The sequence below is a fragment of the Neocloeon triangulifer genome, unplaced genomic scaffold, assembly GCF_031216515.1.
Source record: "Neocloeon triangulifer isolate White Clay Creek 2 clone unplaced genomic scaffold, ASM3121651v1 ptg000011l, whole genome shotgun sequence".
NCBI classification, from domain to species: domain Eukaryota; kingdom Metazoa; phylum Arthropoda; class Insecta; order Ephemeroptera; family Baetidae; genus Neocloeon; species Neocloeon triangulifer.
This window is the reverse complement of record NW_026775553.1, coordinates 146,574-159,128: the sequence shown is the minus strand read 5'-3', so window position 1 is coordinate 159,128 and position 12,555 is coordinate 146,574. Positions and strand designations below refer to the sequence as shown.

The window sequence follows — 12,555 nt, the reverse complement described above, 5'->3', positions numbered from 1 at the left end:
AGAAGGGAGTGTAGGATGGGTTTTGTATGCTAGGAATTTGAAGGATGAGGAAGGTGAGCGGCTGCGGCCTATGAATGGGAACTATGCCGGCATTCGCCTGGAATGTCTGATGATAATATTTAGACAAATTATTCATATTCATAATTATTAATAATTTTAATTCATCAGAGAGCCAAGAAATACGACAAACATCCTTTTCCATTGCAATTAAGGATTACGGTATGAGGGATGAATTATTTTACTAGATTGTTGAATTTAAGGTGATTCTTCTACAGGGTTTTGGCTAAAACTAGAAATGCTGCAATGGATTCCAAATGATTCAGATTATAAGATTTGAACTATTGTGTGTTAATTTTTCAAGTATAAAAATGATTTATTTTCGCCCCATCGCTTCTTTACAAGGGGCCAAAGTAATGTCCGAAGATCAAAAACGGGTAAAAATCCACGTTTTTCTACCTTCTCATACTCGTAACTTTCCATTTTGCAAAGTAAACTATAATTTTCTAGATAGCTTTCGATTCGCAAGAAGATATAGAATCCAAAAAAAGAAAAAAAGTTTATCTCTTCTGTCATTTTATTACCCCCTGAGAAATCAAATTTTTTTAATTTTAATGACCCATTTATAAATGCTATTTCTCTGAGGGTGATAAAATGACAGAAGAGTTATAATTTTTTTGCTTTTTTTCGATACTTTAACATCTTGCGAATCGAAAGCTATCTAGAAAATTATAGTTTACTTTGCAAAATGGAAAGTTACGAGTATGAGAAGGTAGAAAAACGTGGATTTTTACCCGTTTTCGACCTTCGGACATTACTTTGGCCTCTTGTAAAGAAGCGACGGGGCGAAAATAAATCATTTTGATACTTGAAACATTAACACACAATAGTTCAAATCTTATAATCTGTATCATTTGGAATCCATTGCAGCATTTCTAGTTTTAGCCAAAACCCCGTAGAAGAATCACCTTAATGTTTGATCTGGAATATAGCATTTGATTTTGAGAGAATGACTGTTGGCTTTAACGAAGTTCATGTTAAAGCCCTTCAACTTCGCGACCACTATTTCGATTTTAAATCCTTTGCTAAGTAAGGATGTATAAACGAACAAAAAAGGTTTTAATAACCTTCAAAGGGTTGACACCTGGAGACAGGATGAAGAAGATTGGGGTGGCTGGACCAGTCTCCTCGAAAGACTCTTCGAAATTGACACTTTGCCTCTTCACGTACTTTGCTCCGAGACTTTCCTCAATAAACACCCTGGGAATTACCATATTATTATGATTATTCTGAGGTCCAGATCAAAAGCAGGCCAACCTAGCCCAGCTTAAATTAATTTTTTGCTCAATTTAAATTGCCAATTAAACTAGCCTGGACTAGGGTAGGCTTTGGATCGCCCTCGGCGTTATTATTTTATCTGAAATACGTCAAATTTTGCTTGTTGAAGTACTTTTCTGTTGCCACTTTTGGTCTTTTTCTGCGATGTAGAAACAACCACCGGAAGCAGAATGCAAACAAAAAATGTGTGCGAGAGAAAAAGAGAACAAAAGATGAAGTATGCAGATCTTTAAATCAGATTCAGGAGTTGCTTAAAAGTTCCCCTTATAATTTTTTTTTTTAGACTTCTCGCGATATTATATTATTAGCGACTACAATAAATTGAACGTTACGAGAGGGCGTAGGTGAGTCTGTCAGGTCGCAGGGCCCTGATCATGCAGAGGCGTTGGACTGCGGTTTTGGTTTTCCACTCCTGCGGGAACTTGTCTCGCTCGGGCGTTTTGCCCTCGACGAACTTTTTCCACCGCGTCGCCGACGACTCAATGTCGCGATCCAGCCCCCTTTGGATCATTTCTCGGTTCGATCATTCGTTTCTTTTTTTAATGCAAGAATTTCCAACCTGAACTCGTCGTTCTGCGACAAACTCTTGATGGCGCCCCAGCTCGAGTTGGAGAGGAAGTCGAAGGGCGACGTCAGGGTCGCGTTGCTCGGGAAGCGCAGCAGCATGTCCAGGTCGCTCACCTGCACCTCCCCGCTTTCCACCAAAATCTAAAATGTCACAACTTTTTTTTGGAATTTTCAAGGCTGATGTAAGTTATACAGACAGCAAAAGTTCCGTTTGCCGATGATTAATTAACTTTAATTGATAATTGTTTTTTCTTCTTATTTCCAGGTAGGATTTTCCAACGGGAATCATAAAAAATAAATTGCATCCTTTCAAAAAAGTCGGATGCTATCAATTAAGTTAGGAATCTCTCAATAACATAATATGACTAGATATTGTGAAAATTCAAACCTGGCAAACCTCGTTGCAAATAAAAAAAAAATGAAAAATAGATATCGTGTTGCAATTTAATTAATTATAAGAAATTTGATTTAAATAAGATTAAAAACAAGATGAAGCAACTAAAAAAATTTCTTCAAAACTTCTGAAGCATCTAGATGATATATTGTGACCAGCAAATATAACATATTTCTTGCTTTTTTTTAATATGTTTCTTCTTTCAACTTTCAACCAACTTTGAATAAAGAGAATTATTTTAATAAGAAAACACATTTTGCTAAAATCAACCCTTCCAATCAAGAGGGGAGTAACTGCGTATCATGTTTCATTTTTTGTGATCTATAAAAAAAATGCTAAAATGGCAAAGGCAAATTTCAGGAAAAAAATCTCAAGATAAATATTAAAAATTATTTGAGCCGACGCGTCAATGATATTAAAAAAGACTCCAAAATTCAAAGATTATCTCAAACTTTGCTGGTTGTTGTGAAAGAAAGTTTTGAAATAAATACTGAAATAATACAAGAAAATTTAGCTGATAAATTATGATTTAAAATTTTTCAAAATATTTGAATTAACTTTGATTTCCAGTTGACATTCTTTTAATTAGAAGGACACATAATAAGAGAAAATTCCAATTTTTAAAATTTATAATTATACTCGTCAAAAATGATCACTTTTCCATTAATAGGTCAACTTTACCTATACAGGGTATTAGATGAATATTTAAAAGCGAAGTGAATAGGAAAGCTGGTGCTGAATACCTGGAAGGCCATCTGCGCGGCGAAGATGAGTTTGTCGCACTCAAAGAGGCCGCGGCTGGTGTACAGGAAGATGGAGAAGGTGATGCAGTCGATGAGGTTGTCGACCCTACGCGCCACATGGTCGCGGGCGGGCGCCGCGCGCTCGATGGCCTTCTGGAAAACGACGCTGAACGCCTTGAGCGAGAACTGGTACACGGGGTTGATGCGGTTCAGCTCGTTCAGGATGAAGTACAGCAGCGCCGCCCGACGCGCAGCGCACCGGTACGACTCGCGCGCCTCGTCGATCCGCCGCGCCGTCACCTTCCCCTCCGCCACCTGCACACGTGCAAACACTTCAAAATAGGCTCCGACTCTAATTTAAGGGCATCATACTTAATTCAAACAAATCAACGATTGCTCATTCTTTATCTCTTTATCTCTTTTGATTTCGCAGGCTAAATAATTATCAATATTTATCAAGATTGGAAACATAAAATTAAATAGCAAACCATTTCCATAGTTTTATCACTTCCCAACAAAATTAAAATTATATAATAATGGCGTTTTAAAAACATTAAAATGTTACATTATGTAAATGGAAAACAAAGGAAAGAGTCTTGCTTTATATTAAATTTATCATTACTTCTTGGAAAGCGTTGAAAATAAATTGTGGGCCTTAAAGCTCCAAAAGTGCAGCCAGATTGAAGCTTGAAATTCAAATCTTTCAAACATATATATAATTTATAAATCTCAAAATTTTGGTTTGTAAGGTGAAGTTCTATTTTCTGGATTGCTTTCCATAAGAAAAATTTTTGTATTGACCAAGAAGAATAAATAATAATAATAGAAATGTGAAATAAAAGAAGCTAAATTTTACGACTATAATTTTTATTTTTCTGACGCATTTTTTTATGCAAGGAACGTCAAAATTAGTTTGATTGTCAAAAGAGTTTTATCTCCGGCATCTTGCAAATAAAAAGCCACCAGATTGTATGCAGACGAACCTTTTTTGAAATGTCGGCAGCCGTTTTCTTGGTGGTCTCGAGGTTTTCGACAAGGGCTTGGTCTGAAAGGAGGTCGCCACCTGCCGACGAGAGGCGCAACAGCAATGCGTCCTCAAGATCCTTCAGCCGAATCTTGAACTCGTTCTGCTGCTTCGTTAACTCCGCCTGCAAATGGAACATTTTCCGCATTAAAATTAAACAAATAAATTCGCTGAAAATTAAAATGCAGTGGATGGACATTCAAGTCTCATTGAAAACTTTTAGCTTCTTTCCAACCAGTGAATGATTAAATTGACCTTGCTGTGCTCGAGATCGGGTCGTTCGGCCCTGACGACCTCTGCCAGCAGTTGCTCCTCGAGGCCGTCTTTGGTGACTGTGAAGTCGATCAGGGTGGTCTGCGCCTGCATCTCAGGTTTGTAGTGCGGGTTGCCCAGTTTCGTGTGCAGGATGAGCCGGAAGTTGGGGTGGTACTCGACTTCCTTGTCACCGATCCGGATCGCCCTGAGATTAAATTCACAGCAGGTTAAAAAAAACTGCAATAATTCTTAAAAACGCGCAGAGACGGTAAAAAAAATCAGCTTGCGTTCATGCAAACATTTGGATTAAAAAATTATTTTTTAGCGATTGAAAGTTACGTTAAAGAACTTAAAGAAAATCTAGGTCCTTTGGAATTCTATTTTTAAATTACTGACCTGCCCTTCTTGGTGAGGTTCCTGCTGAGCAGCGGTTCGAGGACGGCGTCGACGCTCTCGCCCAGGTTCTCCATCAGGGTGGTGCGCCCTGACGTGATGGCGCCCTCCAGCGACTCCAGGTAGCCCTTCTGACCCGAACGCAGCACCAGCAACTCACTGCCGAACCGTGACTTAACCCACTTCAGCCCTTGCAGCTTTTGACAAAAGTAAATCGTAAATCAATTACAAATTCAAAGTATTTTGCTGAAATATTCCATCAAAAAAAAAAAAAAAACATTGTTCAGAGGAATAAATGCTGGAAAATTTGGAGGACCTGCGGGTCGATCATGAGGGGCCAGCGCTGCGAGTTGGTGAGGATGGTGGCGTTCTCGGTGGACATGCGGTCGCTGGGGAGGCCCTCGTTGTTCCACGCGGCGATTTTGGCGTCGTCCGTCAGCAGGGACAGGGGGTCGAGGTCCTCGGTGATTGCGATGCTCGGCTGCGCATTTCAAATTTATATTCTGAAGCGCAAGAAAAGGCGAAATCGGACCTGCAGCTTTTTGAAGTAGGGAAGCCACGCGTCGCGCAGCAGGTCCTGCCGGAACTTGCGGTTGAATCCGCCCACGTACGACACAAACGCCGACACGACCAGCACGTCGCCCGGCAGCGTCGTCGCCTGACCACGCAAACTAGGCGACAACAATGTCACAATGTCACTACATTTCAATTACATAATTATAATTTAAATAATTTCATTTCAGTTTAAAATTGAAAGATGAAAATTGTAAATTTTAAATCAAATTAGGTAATTTAAATAATAATAAATTCATTAAAAGCTTCCTTATGCACAAAGACCGCCGAGCACGATTTGATTCTTTGTTGTTTTTTACATCTAAGTTTTGATCTCTACACATAAAAGCATCTAATGTTAATTTCAATCGTTTTTAGATAACAAATTCAGGCAAAAAACATAGTTGTGTGTAGAGTAAATCACAAGCTTTATATTTTTTGATCCACTTTTGCTACAAAAAACTACTGAATATGTTTGAACTTTTTGTTATACTTTGCGTTTTACGGGAAAATCTAAATAACCTCAAAAGCTGTAGGCAAATTTTATCTTTCTTTTGCAGCCCGGCAAAATCACGTAAATTGATCATTTAATTCAAAATGGGAGCAATTGAGTGACTTTATTTAAACGTTTTTTCTGTCATAAACTAAGAAGGAATAACGAGGGCCATCCAAAATTACCCTCACAACGTTTATAATATGGTCAAAGGTCAGCCGTTGACCTACGGCAATTTGATTTTCTTAGAGGAGGAGACATTTTTTGAGCATGGTAGCTCCAGACAAAATAAAATTGCTCTTAAAAATTGCAAAATGAGGGCGATTCAAAATCGAAACCTGTGCCAAGCTAACTTATAGGCTGCCAATTTATATTGCTTTCGAACTGTTCACAATTAAAAGTTTCGATACTCACGAATCGATGGCGTGCGCCCATCGGATCTTTTCGGAGGCAAGGCCGTTGACGAGGCGGTTGGCCAGGTCGATGGTCTTGTTGGTCTGGTCGGCCTCGCGCTGGCACTGCATCTTCTCCTGCGTCGCCGTTTCGAACTCACCCGTCAGCTGCGCCAACTGACCCTCCAGGCTCTGCCAAAAAACACTCGAAAAATTTTACAAAAAAGTTTCTCTTGGATCGATTTGCATTTGTCCAACAAAATTGAACATTCCTTTATTGGATTGGCTCAAAAAATCAGTTAATAATCGCGTTCATTGCTTATTAGTACTTATTTACATAAGAAAAAAAAACCAGATTTGTATCTGCTGACCTGGATCTGTTGCTTGATGAGGGTGAGTTTGTGTTGGGCGGCGGCGAGTTCGGCGTTGGCGTCGGCCAGGGCGACCCTTTTGGGCTCAACCTCGCAAAACACCTCAAAGAACTTGATGATGTTGATGACCCATGCGCAGAGGCCGGCGGCCGCCGCCGACTTGCTGCGTATCAGCTCCGGCTTGAACTCCTTGTCCTTGAGGTACGGCTGGATCGCCTTGATCACCTCCGCGCAAATCTCCTCCTTCTTGTAGTTGACCAACGCGTCCAGGAACGCGTCCACCTTCCCCATCATCATCTGAATCACCAACCAAATGCAATTAAATGTTTCCAAAACTGATACAGCTTCATAAGAAAGTTTTATCTCCAAATAAATCTGATTTCTCTCTTCCTCTCTTTGCCAAATAAAAACAATAAACCAAAGTCATTATAAAAAAAATGCATGAAATTTATTCCTCTAATGAGTTTTCAGGAACTGATTTTGGTCAAAAGTGGAAAAATGAATAAGGCGGAAGGACACAAAAATAGATTTGTTGGTTCTTTTTCATGCGCCTCATAGTAGCAGCTTTAGTTTACAATTTCAAAATGTTGAAATCGCGATTAAAAAAAGGGTTCTCGCACCAAAAGACTTTGAACCTTACTGGGGAGTCATCAAAAAAATATACTATTTTTAACCTAGATTAGTGATTTTACAATCAGGACTAACTTTCCTTGAGAGGCTCAAATTTGTTTGGCGGGGAAAGTTGAGCCCCTGCTTTGAAGCTCACAATTAGGAGTGGAGGTTTTCAATTGGATGAAATGTATTCTTCATTCAAATTCAAGAATAAAAAAAATTGTCATTGTCCCTTTTCAAATGTGACAAACATAAATTCTTTTCATAGAAAGAGTAAAATTGCACGTTTACCTTTGCCGCCTTCCAGCTGCGGTCCTTGGGGATTTTTGCGTCTGGCGAGAGGAGGACCATGACGGCGGCGGTGACGTTGGTGACGGCCTCGGGGGGCGACCCGAACGACTTGAGCTCGGTCAGGTTGGCCTTGTTCAGGGTGTTCAGGGCCTCCATGGCGGCCACCAGCGCCGGCTCGGCCTTGACCAGGTCGGCCTCGCAGTCCTGCTGCTTCTTGGCCACCTCCTTCGCGATCACCGCCACCTTCGCCTCCTCCTTGTTGGCTGAAATTCACATTTTTCGATTTTTCATTCCAATTCAACATTTTAGTTTACGAAAATCATTCAATATTTTGTGAATCACGAGATTTTTGAAAGCAGTAAAACTTATTTGGCTGATTAATTGATTATTCCTTATAAATGATTCACAATAGTAAATTTGCTCCAAGACTAATAAGAAGGCAAAAGATAATTGTGTTTTTTTTTTTTCCAAAACGCCCCAAAAAACCCGCATTTTTTAAATTTTTTGATAAAAATTTGGGGAACTCGCCTTAAAAGTAAGATGATTAAGTAATGATAATCTTGAACTGGGCAGGGGTATGTGAAAACAGAGAGAATTTGACAAGAAAAAGTTTTGATTTTGAAACGATTGTGGATTTACCGAGAATTTTTTCCTTGGAGACCTTTTCGGTCTCGACGGCGACCCTGTGGATGAGTTTGTCGGCGGCGTCGTTCTTGTTCTGCACCTCGACCTCCTGCAGGGCCAGGGTGCGTTTGAGGCCGTCGACCTGCGCGGCCGTCGAGCGCAGCTTCTCGAGTCCGTTCTCAAGGCGGGCGATGTGCGCGCGAAGCTCGGCATCCTTTTCGCGCAGGATCTTCGAGTAGAGCCAAATCTGCTCGAGGTACGACTTGGGCGTCGTGTAGTAGAAGCGCCGCGTCGCCGACGCGTACGAGTGCGACGCCGCCGTCACTGACGTGTGCACCTGCGCCAGGAACTCGGCCGCCGACTCGCGCACCTCCGGCTGCAAAGCATTTCCGCCATTTTTAATTTATTCGCCTTGATTCATTTTTATATTCATTAATTGTGTTTCGATTGAACGCTTCAACTTTTTCTTCACCCAGGGGGATTGAAAATTGCAAGAAATGAGCAAGAAAGATTGTCCAGTCCATACCCAGAAAAATTATTGCCAGTCCGAAATTTTCATCATCTAATGAGACATTTTTCGAGATTTCCCCAGCTACAACCCTCGCAAGGTCAAAAAGTAACTCTGGAAGGTGGCTGGCGTATTTTTTATCATTGCATTAATTTTTCTATTTATACAGGGTGTCCCATAATTCAACGACATTTTTCTTTTTGCTGCCAATTTTTAACGGTTCAAGATAATTGAGTTTTCTCAACGGCAGGTTGCAGAAAAACTGTCCAAGTTTTTGTGATTCCATTGTTGTCTCATTGTTGCTATTGCAAGTTTGCGAAAAATTGCAAAAACCAAAAACGAAATTCGACTCTTATGGGAAATCCATGTTAAATTTTGAAATTTTTAAATTTTTGACTTTTGAAACGGAACAAAATGTTTCCTAGCCCAAAATTTTGCGAGGAATACGATTTTGAAGTCAAATTTTAAATATGGCTACTGTAAAAGGGAAATTTTTACGATTTTGTACCCTTTTTCTAGGAAAAATTTGGTGTAGATAAAATTTGAGTTCACCAATCGATTTTGCTTGCCAAGTTTACTCTTGGTGCAAATTTTTATTTTTCTATCACATGCGGTTCTATAAAAACTAGAGAATCACTCAATTTGGCATTATAGAAAATAAATTAATTTTCAAGGTGCGGCCAGAAAAATTAAAAGTCCAGTTTTTAAAACGCAAAACTTTGGCTCATTTTTTATTGTGCATTAGTAGCTACTAAATAACTTTAATTAGACATGTGCCGCCCAGCAAATTTTATTTTTTGCCTATATTGGTGCCGCGGATTTTTTATTTTAAAACACCATACTCGGACATACAATTTAAAGTCCAGATTTTACAGAGCCGCGCTTTCACCCATACTTAACACTACTAATGCTTGACTCATTCCCAAAATTTTAAGTGTGCCGCTCACCAAAATTGGCGTTTTTACTTAAAAAAGCTAAAATTCTGCGTTGCGCTTGAAGCCCGAGTAAGTGGTGATGATTGAAAAAATTAATTTTCTTTGGACGGCACGTTTCAAATTTGGCGAACATCTTTACAATTGCTGTATGAAACAATAAATTGGCACGGCATTGTTGAGAAATCTGGACTTTTGTTTGAATGATTGATCATAGTAAAATGTCATTTATTTCCCTCTTTTATTTGAACACACCAGAAAAAAAAAATAGAAGTCCAGATTTCTCAGCAGTGGCATGCCAAAGAATTAATGATAAATGCCAATGCCACTTTGCTCGCCAAATTTGAAGTGTGCCGTCCAACGAAATCCTATTTATTTTACTTGATCTTTTTTCCGTACATACAAACCTGTCTCTGTAAAATTGGTAAACTCTAAGTTAACTAAATAAAATACAAATCCCGTGGGCGGCACATCTGCAAATAACAAAAACCAACCAAAAATTTCACATTGAACAACTTTGAAACTAACACTTTCCCAAGAAATCTGGACTTTTAGTCTGATTTTCAATTGTATGTAATAATTTAATTATGAAAATTGCTGTACAATTTTTCTGCCTTAATTTTGATACATAGATAAGGAAAATTAGACAAAAAGTCCAGTTTTCTTGGGAAAGTGTTAGTTTCAAAGTTGTTCAATGTGAAATTTTTGGTTGGTTTTTGTTATTTGCAGATGTGCCGCCCACGGGATTTGTATTTTATTTAGTTAACTTAGAGTTTACCAATTTTACAGAGACAGGTTTGTATGTACGGAAAAAAGATCAAGTAAAATAAATAGGATTTCGTTGGACGGCACACTTCAAATTTGGCGAGCAAAGTGGCATTGGCATTTATCATTAATTCTTTGGCATGCCACTGCTGAGAAATCTGGACTTCTATTTTTTTTTCTGGAGTGTTCAAATAAAAGAGGGAAATAAATGACATTTTACTATGATCAATCATTCAAACAAAAGTCCAGATTTCTCAACAATGCCGTGCCAATTTATTGTTTCATACAGCAATTGTAAAGATGTTCGCCAAATTTGAAACGTGCCGTCCAAAGAAAATTAATTTTTTCAATCATCACCACTTACTCGGGCTTCAAGCGCAACGCAGAATTTTAGCTTTTTTAAGTAAAAACGCCAATTTTGGTGAGCGGCACACTTAAAATTTTGGGAATGAGTCAAGCATTAGTAGTGTTAAGTATGGGTGAAAGCGCGGCTCTGTAAAATCTGGACTTTAAATTTTATGTCCGAGTATGGTGTTTTAAAATAAAAAATCCGCGGCACCAATATAGGCAAAAAATAAAATTTGCTGGGCGGCACATGTCTAATTAAAGTTATTTAGTAGCTACTAATGCACAATAAAAAATGAGCCAAAGTTTTGCGTTTTAAAAACTGGACTTTTAATTTTTCTGGCCGCACCTTGAAAATTAATTTATTTTCTATAATGCCAAATTGAGTGATTCTCTAGTTTTTATAGAACCGCATGTGATAGAAAAATAAAAATTTGCACCAAGAGTAAACTTGGCAAGCAAAATCGATTGGTGAACTCAAATTTTATCTACACCAAATTTTTCCTAGAAAAAGGGTACAAAATCGTAAAAATTTCCCTTTTACAGTAGCCATATTTAAAATTTGACTTCAAAATCGTATTCCTCGCAAAATTTTGGGCTAGGAAACATTTTGTTCCGTTTCAAAAGTCAAAAATTTAAAAATTTCAAAATTTAACATGGATTTCCCATAAGAGTCGAATTTCGTTTTTGGTTTTTGCAATTTTTCGCAAACTTGCAATAGCAACAATGAGACAACAATGGAATCACAAAAACTTGGACAGTTTTTCTGCAACCTGCCGTTGAGAAAACTCAATTATCTTGAACCGTTAAAAATTGGCAGCAAAAAGAAAAATGTCGTTGAATTATGGGACACCCTGTATATTAAAAACATGAGACTAATGACAATCAATAGCAAATTTAAAAGCCTTTCAAAAACTTTTCAAGTTTCCTTTAATATTATTTAATTTTGCACTCCGTAATTTTCTTCTAAATCCAAAGCAACAAAAATTATGAAAGCCGAAATATTCAAAAATGATGTTTTCTGTTTCAATTTCTCCCAATAATATTACGTTTTATATTAAATCCTCATCAACTATTCCGCTTTTTTTAAAATTTTCTGTTGCTTTTGATTTAGCAGCAAATGTTAAATACATAAAGTGCGAAACAATTTAAATTTTAAAAATTTTGTTCAAATATTTTACCATATAAAATGTTTTCCACATAAGCTTGACCTAAAAGCTAATATATGATGACATCAACAAATGTATCAATAGACGATATGATGAAAATTTTAGGCTGGCGTGAATTTATTTCAGGTAATAGTGGCATAAATAGTAGAATGCTGTTGATTCCTGGACTAATTTAAGACGAAACCCTGGATACCATTTTTCCAACTTTATCTGTTGCTTCTTTTTCGGATATTTTAAGTTTACAAAATTATAGTGAGATGCGGGGTGCCTCACAATGTCCTAAAGACAATGTCCTAACAGAAAATGTCCTAACGGATAATATCCTAAAGAAAATGTCCTACAGAAAATATCCTAAAGAAAATGCCCTATAATTAAGAATTGAAAATGTCCTAACATACAATATCCTAACACCTGAAAATTATGAAAAGTCATGTGTCATGTGAAAAAAATTTTAATTTCATCCTTTCAAGTAATTTTGTTTCAAAATTTATCCAGATTCAACATATTTTACGCTTCATACGACTTGAGTCTTTATCGGAAAATATACATATTTAGACCTTTGACTAATTTTAGTAATTTTAGGCTTTTGTAATGACTCGAATATTTTTTTCAATATTATTTCCTTCGCTTTTGCTACGGGTAGTTGAGAAATGTAGCTATTAATCTTTCTTCTAGACAATAGTTTCAAAGAATTTCGTACAAATCTTCAGGCAATTGTATTTTTGTTTCCTACGAAAAAGTTTACTTAAAAACCTTAAAAATATCATTCGATTTTTTTTTCAAGACAAAA

The 12,555-nt window shown here is 37.8% G+C and overlaps 1 protein-coding gene across 9 annotated transcripts in view; it reads right to left on the bottom strand.

Annotated features, from left to right (window-relative positions):
* LOC132196126 (dynein beta chain, ciliary-like) overlaps positions 1-12,555 on the bottom strand; it is a 55,894-nt gene that overhangs the window by 7,514 nt on the left and 35,825 nt on the right. For 6 of the 9 annotated variants that reach the window (XM_059618556.1, XM_059618555.1, XM_059618558.1 and 3 more), the window contains 13 exons: positions 8,062-8,422; positions 7,423-7,685; positions 6,520-6,816; positions 6,171-6,340; positions 5,244-5,409; positions 5,028-5,192; positions 4,715-4,908; positions 4,319-4,523; positions 4,023-4,187; positions 3,040-3,354; positions 1,895-2,043; positions 1,668-1,835; positions 1,125-1,257 (listed from right to left, as the gene is read on the bottom strand). In XM_059618556.1, the coding sequence (XP_059474539.1) occupies positions 1,125-1,257; positions 1,668-1,835; positions 1,895-2,043; positions 3,040-3,354; positions 4,023-4,187; positions 4,319-4,523; positions 4,715-4,908; positions 5,028-5,192; positions 5,244-5,409; positions 6,171-6,340; positions 6,520-6,816; positions 7,423-7,685; positions 8,062-8,422 (2,751 nt within the window). The remainder of the gene's footprint in view (positions 1-1,124; positions 1,258-1,667; positions 1,836-1,894; positions 2,044-3,039; positions 3,355-4,022; positions 4,188-4,318; positions 4,524-4,714; positions 4,909-5,027; positions 5,193-5,243; positions 5,410-6,170; positions 6,341-6,519; positions 6,817-7,422; positions 7,686-8,061; positions 8,423-12,555) is intronic. The other 3 variants (XM_059618559.1, XM_059618560.1, XM_059618563.1) reach the window with 2 other exon arrangements.